This window comes from Python bivittatus, unplaced genomic scaffold (assembly GCF_059951505.1).
Source record: "Python bivittatus isolate LINGU-HERP-01145 unplaced genomic scaffold, Pbiv_v1 ctg000050_np1212, whole genome shotgun sequence".
Taxonomy (NCBI): domain Eukaryota; kingdom Metazoa; phylum Chordata; class Lepidosauria; order Squamata; family Pythonidae; genus Python; species Python bivittatus.
In genome coordinates this window covers 502,303-523,679 of record NW_028277033.1, presented here as the reverse complement: position 1 = coordinate 523,679, position 21,377 = coordinate 502,303, and the positions used below count along the sequence as shown (strand labels likewise).

General features: G+C 35.9%; 1 protein-coding gene across 1 annotated transcript in view; it reads right to left on the bottom strand.

Annotated features, from left to right (window-relative positions):
- Positions 1-1,028: 1,028 nt before the first annotated feature.
- TM9SF3 (transmembrane 9 superfamily member 3) overlaps positions 1,029-21,377 on the bottom strand; it is a 61,160-nt gene continuing 40,811 nt past the window's right edge. The window contains exons 7-15 of the mRNA XM_088154571.1: positions 18,451-18,617; positions 15,291-15,385; positions 10,038-10,168; positions 7,119-7,258; positions 6,554-6,622; positions 6,307-6,453; positions 5,688-5,771; positions 5,494-5,570; positions 1,029-2,402 (exon numbers count right to left, since the gene is read on the bottom strand). Of these exons, the coding sequence (XP_088010697.1) occupies positions 2,335-2,402; positions 5,494-5,570; positions 5,688-5,771; positions 6,307-6,453; positions 6,554-6,622; positions 7,119-7,258; positions 10,038-10,168; positions 15,291-15,385; positions 18,451-18,617 (978 nt within the window). The 3' untranslated portion in view covers positions 1,029-2,334. The remainder of the gene's footprint in view (positions 2,403-5,493; positions 5,571-5,687; positions 5,772-6,306; positions 6,454-6,553; positions 6,623-7,118; positions 7,259-10,037; positions 10,169-15,290; positions 15,386-18,450; positions 18,618-21,377) is intronic.

The window sequence follows — 21,377 nt, the reverse complement described above, 5'->3', positions numbered from 1 at the left end:
TCCTTTGAGTTAATTCCCAGCAATAGCTCCTGTGTTGAAACTTTTAAAGGTAAAAACCCAAATTACTTTGCATTACAGTATATATTATAGTACTGATTATGATATTTTTGGTAATAGTATAATATAAATAACAATATTGGAGGTGTTGACAGTATTTAAAATGATGAAAGCAGCATCATGCCAAAGGTCCACCCCTTTTGTCCATCCATGCAATGTCATGATGGCGTTCAAAAGAGGTGGAGGTTACCGTGTAACAGTGCTTTCGTCATCTACCCCACTCGCAAATGCCCCTTATAGATTGATAGAGACTGTTATGCAAATTGCAGTTATTTCAACAGGAAGAAAACAGATCAAACTCCATGTTTGTGAGGGATCTCATCCACCGTATTACAACTTAGAAATACTGTAAAATTATAATATTTATCCCTAGCCAGCCCTGGGCCAGGCCTGAAACTAGGTAAGAGCTGTAGGCTCATCGTAGGATTTGATTGTAACATTTTATATAACAATCAGCTACAATTCATTTACTGTAAATTGTATTTATTTCTCTTGCAATTATTTTCCAATGTGAAAAGTCTTCAAGTGAACTTATCTCAGGAAAATAGTTTAATACCATACGCACACACACCCAATTAGGATTAACAAGTGCCTCTCACAATAAGTTGTTTCTTAGAAATATCTGCATTATTTAGCTCCAAACTTTGCCTTGAAGATACATACTAAATATTTATCTCAAACTTGCTTTAAAAACAAGGATCTCTAAAGCCCTGTGGCAGCTTAATCTTCAGGAATTTGGGGAAATTATGATCTTTATTTTGTTGGTTTTTGCCTTTCACTTACATATGTCTGTATACTTACGGGAATCTTCTCCTTAACCAGGCAAATTCTTTTTAGATGAATAAAGCACATTTAGGGAATAGCCCAAGGCAAACTAGGTTTTAGTATCTGAAGAATATATTAGAACGTTTTCAGAACTGTTTTTCTGCAGGATTGATGAACAAACCATCTTTTAATTTAAAATGTATCTATTTTTCACAATCAGAACATTTGTCTGAAAAGTTTATTTGAAACTTTCTGAACACTTAAAGCAACATTGCTTTAGATATTATGAAAGTGTCCAGAGAGAACTAAACAAAAATTAAACTGTTATAAATTACAAGTTTTTGCTTTTGAAAGAGCTTAAGTAAACAGAAAACATGAAACACGCACTGCAAGGAAATCCCCAACATTTCATGCAAGAGCAGGCAAGATGTAAAAAGCCACCTAAATTCACATATTTATACACTGAATCATCAGAAAAGAAGTATTCTTTAGTAAATCTGTACATCCAAATACACTTGGGGGCTACATCTAAGTTACATCATTTAATATTTCATACACTTGTTACCCCTTTTAAATCATCAAGTAAACACTCCAAACTGGGGGGTGGGCTGCTGAGTTAGGGAGGAAAGGAAGGAAGGAAGGAAGGAAGGAAGGAAGGAAGGAAGGAAGGAAGGAAGGAAGGAAGGAAGGAAGGAAGGAAGGAAGGAAGGAAGGAAGGAAGGAAGGAAGGAAGGAAGGAAGGAAGGAAGGGAGAAATCACTGTAGACATTCAATTATTTGTTTTTAAATCTAAACCTCCATGTGTTGAATGCTTCATCTTCATTTAATATTTTGCTTGCTAACTATACAAAAAATTGCAGTGCAGAAAACTCCACCTTTACAGTTAAGTTCCTTTGGATGGGTCTCAGATATAGTTCAATATACTTTTATAATGAACAAATGGAAACTTGGTCCTATTAAACTGAGAATGCATGCAAATATTTGACTTTTTTTAAAAAAACAAATGCATGTATATTTTATAATAGGTAACATTGCAAATTATTCAGGTAGCACCCGTGTTTCTTTGCCCTATCAAATAGCACTAAAATTGAAGGGAAGAAATCTTTCCAGAACAGTTATTTTTTGTACCAATAACTTACTAGAAACTTCTAAGAGCCATCTGTTTCACTTTCCTTTAGAACTGAATGGAACAAATAGTTAAATACAGTTTGTCCTCTTCACTGAAGAGAGCTAGTCTATTCATCTTTATGACTAATTTTGGGAAGATAAGCATGTACTGTGGTAATGCCTACTGAATATAATCCACACATTTGCTGAGAACATTTGGAAAAAGTCAGTAAGAACCTAGGATCAATGAAAACAGATGTTGCTTTAAATGATCCACGAGAGAGAGACCCACAGAGTGCCCAGTGCCACGCACACAATTTTTCCTGCGCTTTTTGGTGTGCAAGTTTATATACTCTTTTCCCACCCCACACCCTAAAATGTTAACTGTTCCAGATTTCAGTTCCTTTAGTCAATTTTCACATTCGTGTAGATTTTTCGAACAAAGGCACTTGTTCCCATATAGCCAATAGCTCCTGCAAAGACAAGATATATAGATATAATTAAGTTTGATAAAACTTTGATATATTTCCTAGAGAAGTACTTCTAAAAGTGGGATTTACTATTGAGTAAATATAAATAGGATACAACTCAACAAAAATATTAATGCTATGCAATCTTTTAAATTTCAAAAAAATGATCTACCTAAAATTCAGCTAACCCATTAATACTGTTTTGGTGTATTCTCTATTTAAGCTGGACTGAAAATTTCTACTCATTCAGCACATCATGCTTAATCTTATATTAGGTATGATGCTAAATGTCAAATGTGTGCCAGTTCAAATGTATGTATTAAATGTAAACATGGCATTTAATTGCGCAATCAAACATCAAACTCTGAACTCTGACGTGGCAAATATATTCAAGATTCCATTTCTTTTGAAGCAGTGGGTTTCCAGCACCTTTTATTTTCTTTACATATGAGATATTCTATTTTGTACCAGGTGAGTGACAGAACTGGTTACACCTGGCATATGCAGTTCCAAAAATGTGAACATAATCAGATACTTGCAATAGCTACCAGTGATTAACAGAATCAAACAATTGGAAGGGGGCATTTAGGCTATCAATTCCAACCCCTCCTCAGTGCAGTAATCTAAATTAAAGCATCCCAACAGAAGTCTGTCCAATTCCTGAACACAACCAGTGAGGAGCAGCCCACCACCTCACTAGGTAACTGGTTTTCTTATGGTGAAGAAGTTTTCCCTAATGTTCAAGCAGAACCCACCTTCCTATCCCTCATGGCCATTAATCTGTATGCTACACTCTGTGATATCTTATCCATCTTCCATGTGACAATTCTTCAGGAGAAATTAAGGAACAAGCAAGGTTAAGCCTTGAGATATAGCAGCTGAAAAGGGACATGATAGCATTCTTAAACTATTGCTCCTTTCACATACTGGATATATTTGAGGCAGGTTTTTACCACTGCAGAATAGAGTAGAACTATAGAGTAGAACTGTAATTCCAGGATCCTTTTCACAGGTACTATGTCATGCCAGGTATTTGCCATCTGATATCTAAACCAGTACAATGCTGTGTTAAGGACATGGGAAACACACATTCAGCTCTCCACTCAACTATGGAGCTCCCCAGAGTTGGTAATTTCTCAGCCTTCCATACGGGGCTGTTGTTGTAGGGAATAAAATTAGGAAAGACCACCACTTGAGATCCCTCAAGGCATCATGTAAGTTTGATTTCTTTTGTTTCTTATATTACAAATTTTTTGTCAGCCCATTTTTAAAATTCCTTCATTTTAAATTTTGTACTTTTGTCTTCTAGGAAATTAACTTATTTAATCTGCAAATCTTATGTGCATCCCCTCCACTTTGTCATCCAAGTCATTCATAAAAAAGTTGAAGAGTACTGGACCCCAGAATCAAACCCAATGCCCCCCAACTTGGTATCTCCCTTCAGTCTGAACATTTTAAGTATACTTTTGACCCAGTTTTGTATTCACCACATTTAACAAATCTGCTAAATGGGATGCCATGGGTAATTTAATTAATGTTCTGCTGGAATCAGGATATATTATGTTCTCAGCAGTTTCACAATATACTAATCTGATAAAAAGTGCAGCAAACTTGTTCCAGTAAAAATTGTCCATGTTGATACTGAATGTACAATCTTCATCTTAAAACAGCTTGCATAATTTTTTGTTTCTTACACCATCTAGCCTAAGAACTATGGAGAACTTAAACATGTGCACAGTGCAGATACGGTGGGGTTTTATCATCTTCCTCAATAAGCATGGTTATATTTTTGTTGAAGTGCCTAATTTTGCTTCATTTTCAGAAGAGAAAAATGAGAAATTCTGTCCCACAGAATTATGTGCAACTATACAATATCTTAACTGATACAGTGTTCCTATATATGGAAAAACAAATGCAGATCCATTGCATGTTATCAAAGCAATAAAGAAATTGGGGAGATTTCTTGCAGATTTTCTTCAAAGCGAAAGTTCCCTTTTAGAAATGGGAGAAATTTGCTTTATATGATACGGGGATTCAATCTCTATGTCTTGGAAATGATTAAAAGCATTCTGTTCATGTTCAAAGATATGCTTATTTATCTCCACAATTCCAGGATTCAAGCCTCTTTGGCTATCATAATGTCTGTTTGTGTACCTTTTCAGAAAAAGTCCAGGTCTGTTACCCAATAGGGAAAAAACTTGCCCATTACTTTGCTGAGCCAAGTAATTTAATGTAGCCCATCCCAAGCTTCTATGGAAACCACAGCAAAGGAAGGATCTTCTGGGAAATTTTCTACTAGGCTAGAAAAGTCTAGTTCATGAGGCAGCCAGTTCAGATACTTCCAACTTGCAGAGATCATATGTAGTTTTTAAAAATGGCTTCTTTAGTTATTCTTTCTCTTACTTTGTCTACTTCATTTTCTCTCCCTTCTACCTTCCAACCTCATCTGATTTATTTTTGCTCTTAGAAGGGGGGAGGGGAGAGGGTGATAAAGATTAATTGGAGTCCCCCCTCTTCCTTTCACATTACAGCCATTCTTTCCTCTTGCCTGATCTCCATCTTGTTTATCTTTCTGCAAATAAGTTACTATGTGAAGCCATACCGTTTCTTCCTACCTCTCAGAGGTATTTTTAAGGAAAGCTGGAAGAAGGCAGAAATATCTATGACTGGGTAGTAAGAGAATTGTATAAGAAAGTGTTTGAGCATGCAGTTGAGAGATCAGTTAGATTTGCAGTTGGGATGCCTTAATTTATATGCAATTAATTCTAAATCAATAGAATTATTCTAATTATTCATTTCATTTTCTTAGCCTTGCCCTATTTTTGAGAGCAGTTCTGTTGCTCAAAGATCTGTGCAATCCTCAGCATAATAAATTGTATGTTCTTGCTTTAAAACATATGCATAAAAATGAATTCCTATAAAGATATACGTAACTGACTATCCCTTATGTGACTGTATATCTACTGAAATCAAGTAATTTTACAGCTCATGGTTCTTCAACATATTCAGGAAACTAAGAATATATCTGCAAAAACATATTAAATAGTTTAAAAGATTTGAGAAACTAAAAATTCCAAAAACATTCTGATCTTACCACACATTATTCCTAGGGCTGTGCTAAATACTGCCATATAACCAAAGTAAAATGATGTCTGAAACAAACCATACATCCTGGAGAAAAAAAACAGAAGATAGACAAATTTTAACATCCCTGAAATTACTAATAATTAAAAAATAAAGTTGTTGTTCTGTTATTTTGAGATAGACATATAATGTCAGATTACGTACTTTGTCTTGAAAAAGTAGTAATAAAAGGAATACATATAAACATAGATTGCAGTTGAAGCAGCAGACAGAAAACTTGTCCATTGCCTGAAAAACATAAATTAAGAATATATTTATTTATTTATTTATTTATATTTCAAATTTATCACGACCCATCTCACAGTGGGGTGACTCTGGGTGGTTCACAGTAAAAAAGAATAAATATTGATTAAAATAGATAAATATTAATTAATTAATTTAAATGTGTTGATTAATTAAAATTTATTTTAATAATTTTATTATTAGTAGCTTTAATTTAATTAAAATTAATTAATTAAAATATGTTAATTTAATTGATTAATTAAAATATGTTAAATATATTTTATATAATACTTTATTTTATATAATACTTTGGCCAATTATACAAAATGATCCATGACAAAGCTTGTAACAGATATTAATTTAAATTTAATTAATCATTCTGAGTTTCATAAAAAAGTAAAGATAATTTAAATATTTTACAAATTCATAACATAAAAACTCTTATTTGTGGTTTTGTTCAGTCCCTTTTACAACCTAAAAGAAACCCAATGTTCAGTTTTGCTCTTTATTGGTTAAAACTGAATAAACACATTGTACTTACCACCTATAGTCCTCTGCATTCAATAAAAAGTATGTACACACGATTGTTACACAAACAGTTACAATGCAAAGGATGACCAAAACTAACATCATGAAGCCATAGACGTAATAGATTTTGTAAGCCCAGAAGGAGGTGAAGATGAAATACCTAAAGAGAAAGTAAGTATAATTCAAACATATACCTCTAGCTAGGCTGATAAGCATTCTACTGGCAAGTTGCTTCTACAACTGTATAAAAAAACCCTTACATTTCAATGAAAATTGATCCAAAGGGGAGAATGCCACCAAGGCAAACAATAACAGCTGGTTCCATAAACCTGGAAAAAAAAATAGAACTGATTTTCTCATTTAACCCAGATCAATGGAAGAAGTCATTTAATAGAGTATTCCTGCTGAACTCACTTAAATCAACAAGTCACAACTGATTTTTAAAGAGCATTAGGGATAAAATATAAAAGATCTCTGAACACTTCAATAAAATTCAGACTGTGAAAGTCACAGGTCTGTCAGCATCTAAGGTTAATTACAAAAATGTTGCAATATGAATATTATATTGTTCCAATATTAGTTATGTTTTGCAAATGGATGAGAGCACTTATCACCTGCAATCTACTCATGCATGAGATCAATCACTACTTGATGAAAAATATGATGTAGCTCTGAAAGATAATACATCCCATCTCCTATTACATGCCATCATCTGTGCTCAGATAATTATCTGGAAGACCCCTTAATTTCTGCAGGAAAGACCAACTAGTGCAGTGGGTAACCTACTTTATCAGATACACGAATACAGACAAATTTAAACTTTACCATTTTTTCTCTGGGATTGGACGAGGAACAGCATTTACTCGACAAGGAAAGTTGGGCTGACCAGAAAGATTCCGTCCAAGTATTGTTCCAACAAGATTTAAAGGAAGAATAACAAAAAAGCAGATGCAACAAACAGCTACCTGTAAACTCAAACAAGAAGAGATATAAAATACTGTACATTCATTAAAATAAAGTCAACCATTATTTTAGCAACAATTAATCATAAGAAAACACACTGCTTCTACTATTCAAAATGGCTATAGTAAAATTTAATTCACAAGAGAAAGCTAAATACATTTGTAAAAATATGTAAAGGCAATTAAGGCATATTTAGAATGCGATACGAAAAGTTATGACCTTTTTCCCAGTCTCCAAATCTTATTATCTAGCAGAGAGTCAATGCCATATATTTTAAAGATAGGCTAAAGAATCAATACAGGGGAAAGCATAGAGACCAAGAACAGCAAAACCTGGCTGGATAACTTAACTAGAACTTATTATTATAATAAGAATGAAAACTACCACTGACATTCATAATCTTATTACATGTCAGGAATGTACAACCTGAGTGTCAGCACCCAAGCAATAAGATTCAGTGACTGTCAAAATAATAGGAACAACTGTCTCGTGCTTTCTTGAGTAAGGAAAATGTCTTTACTCAATTTATAAAAAACAAAGCAAGCACCTTTAAAATCATCAATTTTCTAAGAGGCAGTTTTAACCTCTGATGAGAACAGAATTTCAATGACAGGACTCCACCCACTAAACACAATTCCTTTTGAGGTATAAATTCCTTTAGTAATCCTTTAGAAGATTTCCAAGAGTTCTCTCCAATCAAAGCAACTGAAGCAACACTGATGACCATGTGCCTTTTCTCTGGCAAGACTTATTGGTAACTGCATACTGTGTGATCTACTGCATATGCTAACTGATATATTATCTCAGGTCCCAGAGAACTAACAAAAGACCAAGACAGGGAGGTACAGAATTGGAATTGTTGTTTCTCTGGAATTAAAATACAGAACCTGCAATATAATATGGAAGTGCAGATAATCTCAGTGAGACTGACAGAGGCTAGGATGGTCTTTTTCCCTGAGGAAAACTGCAACTGAATGCAGATAATCTATCAGGAACTTGGCCACGTAGTAATTAATACACTTCAGGTCTACATTTATAAGTGTCTCTGTTATTCAAGACAGTAAAGAAAGTAATATATTTCAAGAAGGGCTTCCCATTTTTTTTTGGTGTCTGGAAGAATTGTGGACATGGCAGAATTTGTTATGGCTATCTTAAGAAATTCCTGGAAAGATTTCTGGACAATAATTCAAGGATTTACTATTACACGTGAGCCTTTTCCAAACATGCCAGATGGCAAGACATAGTTATGCCTGGTTAGATTTCTTACACAGTTGGTGTTCCAGTTAGCTGGACTGTATGCCTTGGATCAGTTGCTGCTATGTACATTTTGATTTCAGAATTATTGTTTGGAAGTAGAAAAGTACGAGGATTTGGGAAAGAAGGGCGAAAGTATGTTGCTGGTCAGCCAGCTTTTCTCCTTGTGAACACAATACAAACTCTATCTTGGAGTCCATTATGACACCATGGGATATCTAAAGTTTGTCTTTCTGAAAAGTTGTCCCACACTTTGTGTAACTCTCCAGTTGCTTTATCAGAGGGTTGTTTTTTTGTCAGCAACATTAGATATAGTGGATAAACTGGTTACTTACCTGTAACTTTAGTTTCTTGAGTGGTCATCTATGAATTCATACATTACACACCTATCTAGACCCCCATTCTGAACTTTCTGAAGTTACAGAATTGTTTGTTGAAAGCCTCATCCCTACATAACTAGGTACAGCTCTTACTGAACCTCTTCAGTTCCTAAAATGAATATGATGAACAAAGGAAGTATGTTCACTTTAAATTAGAAGGGCTAGAAAGCAGATTGTGTGAATTCAGAAATGACCAAAGAAATGCAGTTACACCTAAGCAATCAGTTGTTAGCAGGTGAATAGGAATCTTGGTGATTCACACAGTGGGTGAATAGCAAGTTTCTTCCTTGAAAGAGTCTGGTCATCATAAAGTGACCAAACAAAAGAAGACCCTTGCAGAAACTGCATCTACTTGGAAGCAGAGATTCCATAATGCTGGATAAAGGTGGAGGATTGAAATCCACATAGCTGCTAGGCATAACCTCCAAAAGGGAAATACCCCAAAGGAAGGCTACCAATGCTGCTGATGCTCTTGTGGAGTGGCAGTTGAGAGGAGGAGGGGGCATGGCTATTTGACCAACTGATAGCAAAGCTTGATGGTTGCCACTATCAACTTGGAGCAACTTTAAGGGGATGGCCACAGTCTTTACATGGGCCTTGGGAGACAAGGGATAAATGATCTTAATGAATTTATTATGTACCAAATAAGAGCACAACAGACAACTATGGAACGAGAAAAAGTGTAGGCAGTATGTACTGATTCTAGTGGAAGGTTAAGACTGATTTTGGAAGGAGGAAAATATCTTGGTGAAGGTCTTTGTTCCTATGAAAAATATGGAAAGGGGGATCTCTTCACAGAAACACAAAGTGTACCAGCTCAAAGAATTGCTATTACTATTAGAAGGAAAGAAACCTTCCATTATAGAAGGTAAATTGGGATGACAGTCATGGGCATAAAGGGTTTTGGCATTAATATGGAATGGAAATGCTCCAGGCCAGAAGTAGCAGGGAAAGAGAAAGATAAGGATGTGCTAAGTAAGGATTACCCCTTCACTAGCAAATTGGAAAAAAGAGAAGTACTGCTGGTAAAGTAAAAAAGGAGGAGGTGGCTGCTTGACACAATTCTATTAAAAAGAAACCCAGTCCCTGCTGTTTAAAATCCAGATATCTGAGTTTTTAAGAGTTCAGTGCAAATTAAAATACTCACCATTGTCCCAAAAGGAATAGCTCTTGATGCATGATAATAGATAGCAATGAAATTAATGAAGAAGGCTGTGCCACACACCATTGCGGGAATAAGGAATGCCCCAATGAACATCTGTTTTATCCATCTTCTTCCTGCAAATCAAAACATTCCATCCATTTGTGATTCAGGGTTACCATTATGACCCTTAAAATTCTGCAGCAGTAGGACATAGCTTAACTGGCATTGTGACTCTTTTTCGGCTGGAAATGGTGACTAGATCTCAGTAGCACTTTTCTCTTGTGGACCTAAAATAGGGTTGCAACTCAGTGTGGTATTTTCACAAATCTGGCAAATAAATACAGTTCAAGGCCCTGAAGCTTCTCTTTATGTATTGTTAGAAAACACTTATCACTGTTTCTCAAATTTGGACAATACAGGAAACTAATTTGTCATAAACTAAGAAACTTCCAGTTTCTAAGGTCCATTACAGTGACTTTCTCTATGAAACTATGGCAATGTCATAGCATGATTATAAAATGGTTTTAATGAGGAACTTAATGTATATCATCTTCCTCTTCTCTTGTTGAAATATTTCTCCTCTTAGAAACAGGAGTTGACTATAATCCCCCCAGGAAACAACTCCCAGCCATTTTGTTTCCCCAGGGGTGATACTGAAAATTCCAATCCCACAAAAAACTGGTTGCTCATGACTACCTTATTCTCATACAACTAACAGGACTTTGCAAGCAAGAATGCCAGCAATGTACTGCGTCCATAAAAAGTAGTTATATTAATCATACTGAGCCAATTTCTTTCCTCAATTTTAAATAATTATACCAATAATATTTATAAAAACTGTGTAGCTGCAGCATGGTTCTACAGCAACCTTCTCCAAGCTATGCTTTGTACATATGTTAGCCTACAGTTCCCAGATTTTTCAGCTACCAGCAAGGACTTATTCAGTCCACACAGCTAGAGACTGCCAAGTTGGGGATGCTGTTCTATGGGATTATCTGAACCTAATGCACAGAAAAGTATTTGTGATTTGGCAGGCCAGCTTCCTTTTACAACACTCTTCCATATGAAAAATATAAGCACTTTTATTGCACATTTTTCTTCACTTAGATACCAAACAAACTCTAAATAAGTTGTTAAACAAAAATACTGAAAAAGAAAAATGGAGACATTCATAGAAGCCAAAGCATACATAGAGAAGTTTCTGATGATCTGAGAACTGTCCTTACCCACACATTTGTATTTCCCTAGAAAAGCAAAGGTGTTTGATCTGGGAAAAGAACAAATAATTTCAGTAGGATTTGCATCCTAGCAGAGACAAGGAGACAGTTGGGAAATGTTTTACAGTTTTATTTCACATCTCCCAGGTTATTTGCTAGCTCACTAGAATGAAATTTCAGAGCAAGTGAACGAAAAGGGGGAGAAGGTAGCTCATGGAATTACAGACTAGCCAGCGTTATAACTAAATCTGGCCAATATAATTTGTGAGCATTTAAAAAAGAATGTATTCATAGAATCACAGAATCTAGGAAATGGAAGGGACATTGAGATCATCTAGTCCAGCCTTCATGCCAAGTGCAGAAGTTAACTCCTACAGCATCTCCAACCGAAGGCCACCCATCTGATTAAATATTTTGAACAAAGCAAATTAACCATTTCCTACAAATTATTTGGAAGAAGCTGCAGCACTCAGCTCCCAGCGAAAGCAACTCCCCTTGAAACTGATGTAGGTTCAAAGTAAAGTTCTTTTATTGAGAAGTACTACACAGTTCTAGAGGCATTGCTGAAACTAAAAGCCCGCACGTGCCGAACTCTATTTTTATCCCTTTTTTCCTTCACCACCCCACTTCCATCCCATAGTCCTTCTTGCGCCTTTCACTGGGTCTCTTCTGGTTTCACACTGGTACGACCTTGGGCATTCCTGAGAAATAGATAACAGTCCATCTGCGCTTAACGGTTATCCTTCTAGCTTCCCCCCCCCCTTCTTATAATGGCAGAAACAAAGCAAGCTAATTAGCAAAATGGTTAATTGATTGCGAGGCATCTGACATTATTAGGAGTCAGCTTGGGTTTTATCACGATTAACTAATATTAAACCAAACAGCTATGAAAATTTCTCAAAATGTACACAGGAATACTATTTTTTTCTTTTTTAATGTTTTTAAAATTTATTAATCATTTTTAAAAGAAGGAAAAAAGAGCAAATGAGCAAACAAAAGGAAAAAAGAAAAAATAGTTGATACAGAAATATGATATCAGTAAGTGGACAAAGGATTTACTGAGATTGTACAGTTAGTGCTCAATATATCATTGGTGAGAAAATGATCTTAAAAATGAAATACATTAAACTATTTTAACAATGTGAAAAAGGATGTGAATCTCTGAGCTGAGTGCTAAAATCTCCACTATTTGTTATATAAAAATACTAATAGGAAAAAAAAGAAGAAAAACTACCAAAATATTATAGATAAATACTAGTTTTTGGGGCATACTTTTGTTACATAGATTTATAGTTGGTTTAACCACAACATTCAGTGAATGCAGAATAATTCCACTCTGCCAGCCTAGAAAAAGATCTTAAAAGGACTCTTTCTTTAGTCCTATATTGTTCAGCACATTTATACATGACAAGGACAAAGGTATAGATAGGTTGCAGGTCAAACTTGCAGGCAACAAAAACCTAGGTTTGATACCACAAAGACAAAAACCACAAAAACCTAGGTTTGATACCACAAAGACAAAAAAATATGATTTTGACAGACTGAAATGGTAATTTAAATCTATATGATGTAAATCAATAGAGTTAAATGCATAAACTTGCACATAGGTACAATATTCAAAGGTATAAGAATGAGATGGGAGAGACTTGCCTTGTCATCTGTCCATATATCTATGTCTTTATGAAGTACAGGATAACTATGAACTAGTGATGCAATGCAGCTGCTAAAAAGGTATGTGCAGCCTTGGTCAGCACTGATAAGAGGCATTAATAATAATAATAATTTAATAATGTATTAAACTTGTATACTGCCCTACTCTCAATGACTCTGGATGGCTCACAACAATCAAAACAATTCAATAAACTCAATAAAGATGAAAGATTGCAAGTGTGATGAAGCAAGGGGTCTCACTCTCCCTCGCCAAAGGCCTGGGTAAAGGCTCTTCTACACAGCAGCAGAGTGGGGGCCATCCAGACCTCGAGAAGAACCTCATTCCAGAGGGCAGGCACTGAGAGATGACATTGTTTAATTCAGGGAAATTATGTGGCTGAAAGGACTGAAATTCACATTTTGTTATAATTTAAAAGAGAATTTTTACAAAATGATGTACCATTGGTATATGACAGCAGAAAAACTTTCTAGAATATATAAAAGTATTTCAAATCTATGTTGGAAATGTGGAAAACATGAAGGGTGATTTATCATGCTTGATGGACTTCTAAAAAAGCTAGAAAAATTTGGGTTGAAATATACACAATGATACAAAGAATTTTAAAGATTAATATTCAACTGAAACCAGAACTTTTCTTGCTGGGACTAATGGACAGACAACTAGAAAAGACATATGGATGATTGTTTTTGTACATGGTAACTGCAGCGAGATTATTATATGCACAAAAGATGGAAAGACTTTAAAATACCCACAGTGGAGGAATCATCTGTAAAGATGACAGAATTTGCAGAGATGGCAAAATTTACTTGTTTGATTAGAGAAAAGACAATATTTACAATTGTTAGGGTCTGAAAACCCTTTATGGACTTTCTGCTGAAAATGGGAAAAAATGAACTTGTGGTTTATAGTTTGATGATTAGGAAGGGTAGAATATGGAAAGAGGGAGCCATGATGTAACCTTAAGAGAGACAGGATAAAATAGAAATGCATTTATAACTGCTGTAAAGAAGATGAGAAGCCAGTCCTTTATATTTTTTTCTCTTTTTTCTTTCATTTCTTTCCTATTTACTTATCACTTTTCTTTTACTTTACTTTTTTTTCTTTAAATATGTATTTTTACTTTGCAAAAAACTTCTTTAATAATTTTTTTTTAAAAAAGGGGCAGTCCCATACTACAATAAGTAATAATTTCATTCTATTTTATGTTGTCAAATTGAAACCAGAGTGCTTACGTCTAGTTGTAGGTGGCCCATCTTAAGAAAGCTATTAACAAATTAGGGTCTGTCTACAACATCCTGGAGAAAATGTCTTACCAACATCAGTTGAAAGGGAATGTTTAACCTGGGGGAGGATTAAAGAAAAAACATGACAATGATTTCCAAATATCTGATGAACAGAGCCATTCTCTGTTGCTCCAAATGTTGGAAGCTATATGAAAAACTTAACAGTAACAGATGTTTGACAATGAAACTGACTGCCTTGAAAGATGATGGATTCTGATTCTCATGAATTATTTAAAATCTGGACCTTTTGTCCAGTTGCACCGACCAGAGTAACTGGCTTAGACTATCTCCAACCCACCCGATAATTCTATCTAAGCTGCACACATTTAGGAAAGCTTGCTACCCTTTCCAAAGATTCAGACTGAGGGTATACTTTTCCTGTCCATAAAAGTCTATTCCAGCCTTCAGCAGTTGCAAAAAATGGTCTTGTTACAATATGTCTAGAGGGAGGCAGGAAGTATTTTTCTTTAGCTAGTAAAAAGAATTGCCCTTTCTAGATCCAGCACAGAGGAGCAATACAATCCCAAAACAGTTACATTGGAAAAGGAAAAACAGGCCAAGGGGAAGGGGAAGAAATAAGAGTGAACTGCATGTGGCAAACACACTCTCAATTAATAGACAAAACCTACATTAGGTCCAAGCAGCAGACTACACATTCTCGTTATGTCCCCAAAGAAACAGTTCTTTCCAATAGGACTTTTGACCCTATCAATTACTATCAGTTTCTCACCAATACATGTTAAAAGCCACAGAGTACAATGACTCATCTTCTTAGAACATACTACAATTACTTTCAGGCATGTTTACCTTCTTCTGAAACTATTAATGGGTAATATTTTCAGCACTGGGTATAGGTGTGAGAGAAGTATTCCACTCCTCAATGCATGCTCTGAATGGCTTCTTCAAGGGCCTTTCCAGGTTCTCTCTGCATGCATGTAGATGGTCAGCTGCTCGCCTCATCAGCAGAAATGTTGTTTGTGCATGAACACATATGTAGATAGTCCGAGAAAGCTCTTCAAATAGCTACACCAGGTCTTACGTTATATTAGACTGCGATATGAACAATAATCAAGAAATGCTTTACCTCCTTGTCTGGCATAGAGGCTTCCTCCAAAGTAGCCATTCACTGGTGATGTTGCAGCATAAACAAAAATAGCAGTACTTAACATTGATCCTCTCCTAAAATAAAAGACATTTATTTTTGGCTATACAAGTGACTGCCTGAAATCTACAAAAGGAAAAAAAATGAGTACATTATAAAAATAATGTTGAATGCTTAGTTTTAGCTAGTGTAACACCCAAAGAATAACTGACAAAGAAATGTACAACTGCAACAAAAACAGTGAAATGAGCTTTATGCTTTAGAATGCCAGCAGGTCATCCTTGACTAGGTATCACTAGTGTGATCATGTAACTGATTTTGTTGAGCTCTATTAGGATAAGAAACATTAAGATACACTGTCTCCCATTTGCAACCCCCCCTTATTCAAAACAATTGTTACTGAAAATGTATATTTTCATATAGTTAAACTTTCTTGAGATAAGAGAAGCTATCATTGTCATGGTTAGTAGTATCCCAGCAGTAATAAAATATATGAAAACATTATGACGCCATGATGCCACTATGTTTTTTTTTTCCAAACTAACAATAGCTTTCAAACTACAGGGTCTAGCACATTTGAGTAGAAACACTTGTTCCTGCCATACCCAAGTCAACCAATAAAAAAGACAGTAGTAGTTATGTTCTCTCTGAATAGGAAATAGCATAGAGCATATTACAATCATTTTATTTTTAAAAAATGATAGTGTTAATGGTTCTCCTCCATTCCAAAGGCATTCCTGATCTAAATGTGAAGCCCTGTATTAGAATCTCTCTGAGGCTGTGCTGCACTTGCAGCTTTCCTGACTGCATCTTAGTTGGCTCTCAAACGAATCTAGCAAAGAAAAACAACTTAATAAATATGCTCCATAGTGCTCTCAATAGTACCCAAATCCAGAAGGAAGAATAAAATGCTCACCACTCAGTCGGTAGGCAACAAGGCTGGATATATTTGGATACTTTATTCACATCCACATTAATTATCTAAACCTTGGGAACAATGTTTGTCTTTTTACAGACGTAAAGATAAACATAGAAGCAGCATCAGATTTTAAAACAAACTACTATTTTCATTGCTGCTTCCTAATGTTGTGTTAGAAGTCAAGTGTTTTTCCATAATAAGACAATACATCAAAAGATGCAATTTAATGGTATCATATTCAGAGAATAATTTTTTTTCTCAATTTTCAAATACTCCTACAACTTGTATTAAAAATGATAACTTTGCCATTAAAAATGGAAGAAAAAATCTTTCAGAACTTATTTCCCAATCTTCATCATAAACTAAAGAGATGCAATGTCCATAGACAACCAAGTATATTTCTTAGAAATGAGCTAATAAGAGCTTATATATATGGCCAACCTATATTAGGTGTTGCCTATTTTGACCAGTACAGATCTTTTTGCAGTAAGCAACTGCTGTTTTATCAACTATCATGGTTTGCTTGGTTATTTCCTTGCAGAACTCAAAATGCATTATTGTTAATACTTTTAATGATTTGGACCTAGATTTCTGCAAGATTCTGTCCTCCTATTGACTTTAGGAACTCTGCATATTATTCTATGGTTTCTGTTACCTTGTGAAGAATATTTTACAAACACACACACCAAAAAATCTTTCCTACTGCAGTGCCTGCAGTCCAGGATAATTTTGAATCTCTCTAACATAGGAGACCCACTTACGTTATTTTTCTTTATTAAACATATTTTTATGTTGCCACAATCAAAACAACTTTTGATGGTTTACATTTAAAAAATGCTGATATGTGGACCAATGTCAATACCCTCAGCAAATGGCGATGATGTCTGGGAATTCTGGGAGTTGAAGTCCATATAGCTAGAGGGCATCTAAACTGATTTAAACAAGCTAGCATCTTGAGATTTTGTCACATCTTTGGCTTTTCTACTATTTGACCTTCCCATCCCAATTTTGTTTAATGTTCATGCATGTCCACAGGACCTTGCTACATCTGTCAGAATGATAAAAACATATGTATACGTGTCATGATGTGCATGCAATGTCATGACACATACTCAAAAGGGGCAGGGCTTGCATTGTAACACTGAAGCTATGCGTTCATCTTTCTGGTCCCCCACCACAGACACCGCTATTTACAGTTCTATTCTGCAATTTGTTATACTGTATTAAATATTGAATTTTTGATGTTAATAGCTATGAAAAATTATTTGACTGTACAGAACCAGGTTTTTAATAAGACTCTTTATTTGCCTGAAAGGAATATTATCCCTAATAATTTACTTTTAAAATTGGAGGGTTGTTTTAGATTTGATCAGAATATGGTAGCAGATACCGGGGGGAAGGGGGGTGTTTCTTCAGATCTTCAGGGGAGAGGGCCATCTTAAATACAGGGAAAAATTCCATTACTATAATTGTGCTAACTCTCTACCTACAGTTCATATATAACTGTGGTGTGGGTGAAGCTTGGTTCCGCAAACGCAGTGTCAAGTCTACAATGTCCAAATCCCAATCCAGAAGAATTCTCATGAAACCAGGCCTGGTTCAGATAAAAACTCCTTTATTGAATGGTACATGCAGCTCTAAGCAAAGCATTGCTAAAACTAAAGCCCGCATAACTTTCCCTCTACTTTTACCCCTTCTCTCCCCCCTGGTTCTTTGGCGCCAGATTTCTTTCTCACCAAGTCGTGGCCTTGAGAATTCCTCACCCTGACAACACCTCTCCTTCTTGCCCTTCAAGATGGCATCGGCTCTGTCTTCTTTCACTCCCCTCCGCCGTTACAAATGGCAGAATCAAAACAAGCAAACCCAGTATTTATAACCCCCAATCAGTCCTTTTTTTGGCTATTCCTTCAATTGCTGCAGGTTCTGACACACAGACTATGTTCCATTCAAGGAAGAGAGTTTAGAGTCTAGTTCATTATTTTAAATTTCATTATAAATTTAAAATATGCATTACCCTAAATTTCTACTTTACCAATGTTAAAGCTGTGAGCCAAATTAATATATGAGCATTATTTGTGCATGTATTGATGGAACTCATCTTCTGGTTATACAGCAATGTCTCTATCTTTGGAAAAATCTAGAGCTCCAAGAATAGCTGATGTACAAGTGGGCTCACCAGACCTTACCAATGTATTTTTAATGTAACTATAAAGCTATACTTACTCTGTATATAAATCTTCCAGCATGGCAACAATGATTACTATGAAAGAAACTGCAAAGATTTGGCAGCCGGAACCAATGAGGGATGAAAATATTAAAGGATGACTAGATGGCCTGAAAACATCTCCATGAACTTGTTTCCAACCATATTCATCTCCTAGATCTCTATCCTGCACAAAACACAATGTGAAAACAATCATTCAAAACAACAAGAAGAAAAAAGCTAACTGCCAAGCCATAGCCTAATCCAGTCCAAAGAGTACCACGTCAAACCTACAACCTGCTCTCCTGAAACCCCTTACTAACCTGCTCCAGATTTTCTCCCCTTTTTCCCTATTCCCACCTTACATCAAGAGAAAGCTAAAAGCTCACATCTCTGATCAACAACTTGTGATCAACAGTAGCTATTTTAAAATTTTATTGCCACATCAGGGACATTTCTGAAGAGAAGCTGAAGCTGGGGAAGGGAGCACTAACTGATAGTGTAATTAGGTTTTAAGAGAGGTTTTTACTGCTATAGAAAAGCATCCAAGTAAATGAACAAAAAATGTATTGAGTGCTGCATGACTGCAGTATACATCAACTTGCTTTGATAATAACACTCATTTTGGATCTTCCTACTTTTATGTCAAAGCCATTTAAGCTGGATAGCAGCCCCAAATAAGGCTATTTCCTATTGATGAGTAGTACAGAACTGCACAGTAAGTAAAAATCTAACCTGACCCATTTATATGTGGGCTTCACATTAATTTGGAATATTCTCCCCCCAGAAGTGCAATGGGCCCCTACTCTCCTGGCTTTCCGAAAAGGTTTAAAGACCTGGCTCTGCCAGTGTGCATGGGGCAATATGGGCTCTAACTGTCCTTGGGGGTAGTTATCACCCTGACGACACTCCTTTCAATTATCCCCCAAATTTCCATCTTGCTTGGAAGCCATTTATTGTTAGGTGTGTTTTATACTGTATTTTAACAAATTTTATTTTTGCTGTAAACCACTGAGAGTTGTTTCAATGAGATGGGCGGTAACAAATTTGTTAAATAAATAAATAAATAAATAAATAAATAAATAAATAAATAAATAAATATTATTTCTTTAAAATAGGACTACAGAAACATTTTCAGGTCGAAGGTAACACCTGTCAGAAGCCACACTTGGATGAGACCAAGAGAAAAATTAAGTCTGATTCAAAATGTAAGTAAACATATTTTGTACAATGTATTCAGTAATTTCCCTCATTTCCTTTGTTGCAACTTTTAAATGAGATTTGGAGCTATACATAAGGATTTGTGGATTGAGAATTATGCACCCCTGCTTTAAAAGGAAACACAGGTCCAGATCATCTCTGCAATATTTTCTATTGCTTCACTGTTTAGTGGAGGGGTTTGAACTCTTTATTAAGGAATAAACTAGTTCAAACACTGTAATCACAGAGAAACCAGAAAAAAACTGTAAAGCACAGATAATCAGTGACCTAACCTATTACATCTCTCATATCTGCAGATTAAGAAGAATAATTTGCTAGCCATATTCTCACTATCATTAGCTCCCAAAGTTAGCCTCTAATGTAGGTTTTCATACAGAGGTTTTCATACGTTTAGTTGTTTTCTACATAATTAGATATCTGAATGCATACATATGAGGCTTAAATGCAGAAAAGTTTTAGATATGGAGGAGCTAGTGACTCTACTCTTCTGCTGACTAGAGAATTTGGGGAGGGATCTATGCCAATGGTAAATAGCATACTGTACCTGTTCTATATGCCAAATGTCCCAAATTCAATCCCTGGCTAGGAAAGATCTCTCTGAAAAGGGTAAACTCCACCAGATAATACCTTATTATAGGCAGTCCCCAGGTTAAGAACGTACGACTTAAGGACAACTCATACATACAAACAGGCTGCCTGTTAATAAAAATGGCAGACAGCGTTTTCTTTCCTTGAGTCGATGAACCGCTGAAGCCGTGCAATATTTTCATGAACCACGGAAAACCGCTGTATAAAAATGCATGGCTTCAGTAGTTCATGAAAACATTGGGCAACTTCAGCAGTCTGTCAACTTGAGGAAGAACACTGTCTGCCCTTTTTAGTAACAGGTAGCCAATTCGTAAGTATGACTTGTCCTTAAGTCGTACATTCTTAACCTGGGGACTGCCTGTAAATGGAACACTGGCCTAAGTAGTTATGTAAATGAGCTTAATACACTCATATTTTTTCCTGTCCAATCAGTATAATCAGTCTGGCCCTAGACATAGACCAGAGGATCAAGACCTGAAGGAGACATGCTTCTTTTTTCCACAGAGAACCGCAGGGCAAGGTAAAAAACATTTTGGCCCCACTTCTTGGCCAACTATGCAAGAATTATTTATTTTATTTATATTTTATATATCAAATTTGTCACCACCCATCTCATTAAAAAGCGACCCTGGGTGGTTTACAGATGAGATAAAATCCATTAAAATACAATATAAAACAATCTTAAATAATTAATAAATAGATTCCAAGAGATGATAAAATTAGCAAACAGCTCGGGGAGTGTCATCAGGGCACCAGCCATCCCCAGGATCGATTACAACTCTTGTCACCCCATGCAAGCTGACAGAACCAGGTCTTAAGTCCTTTCCAGAAAACTAGGAGGGTAGGGGCCCGTTGCACCTCTGGGGGAAGAATATTCCAAAGGGCGGGGGCAGCGGTAGAGAAGGCTCTCCTCCTGGGCCCCGCCAGCTGACATTCTCTCATTGACAGGGTCCGAACATGCCCTTTCTGCCTGACCGGGTGGGACAGGTTGATGTAATGGAGGTGAGACGGTCTGTCAGGTAACCTGGACCCATGCCATGTAGGGCTTTAAAGATGATAACCAACACCTTGAATTGGACCTGGAAGCAAACTGGCACCCAATGCAGCTCCTGCAGCAGAGGTGTTATATATGCCATTC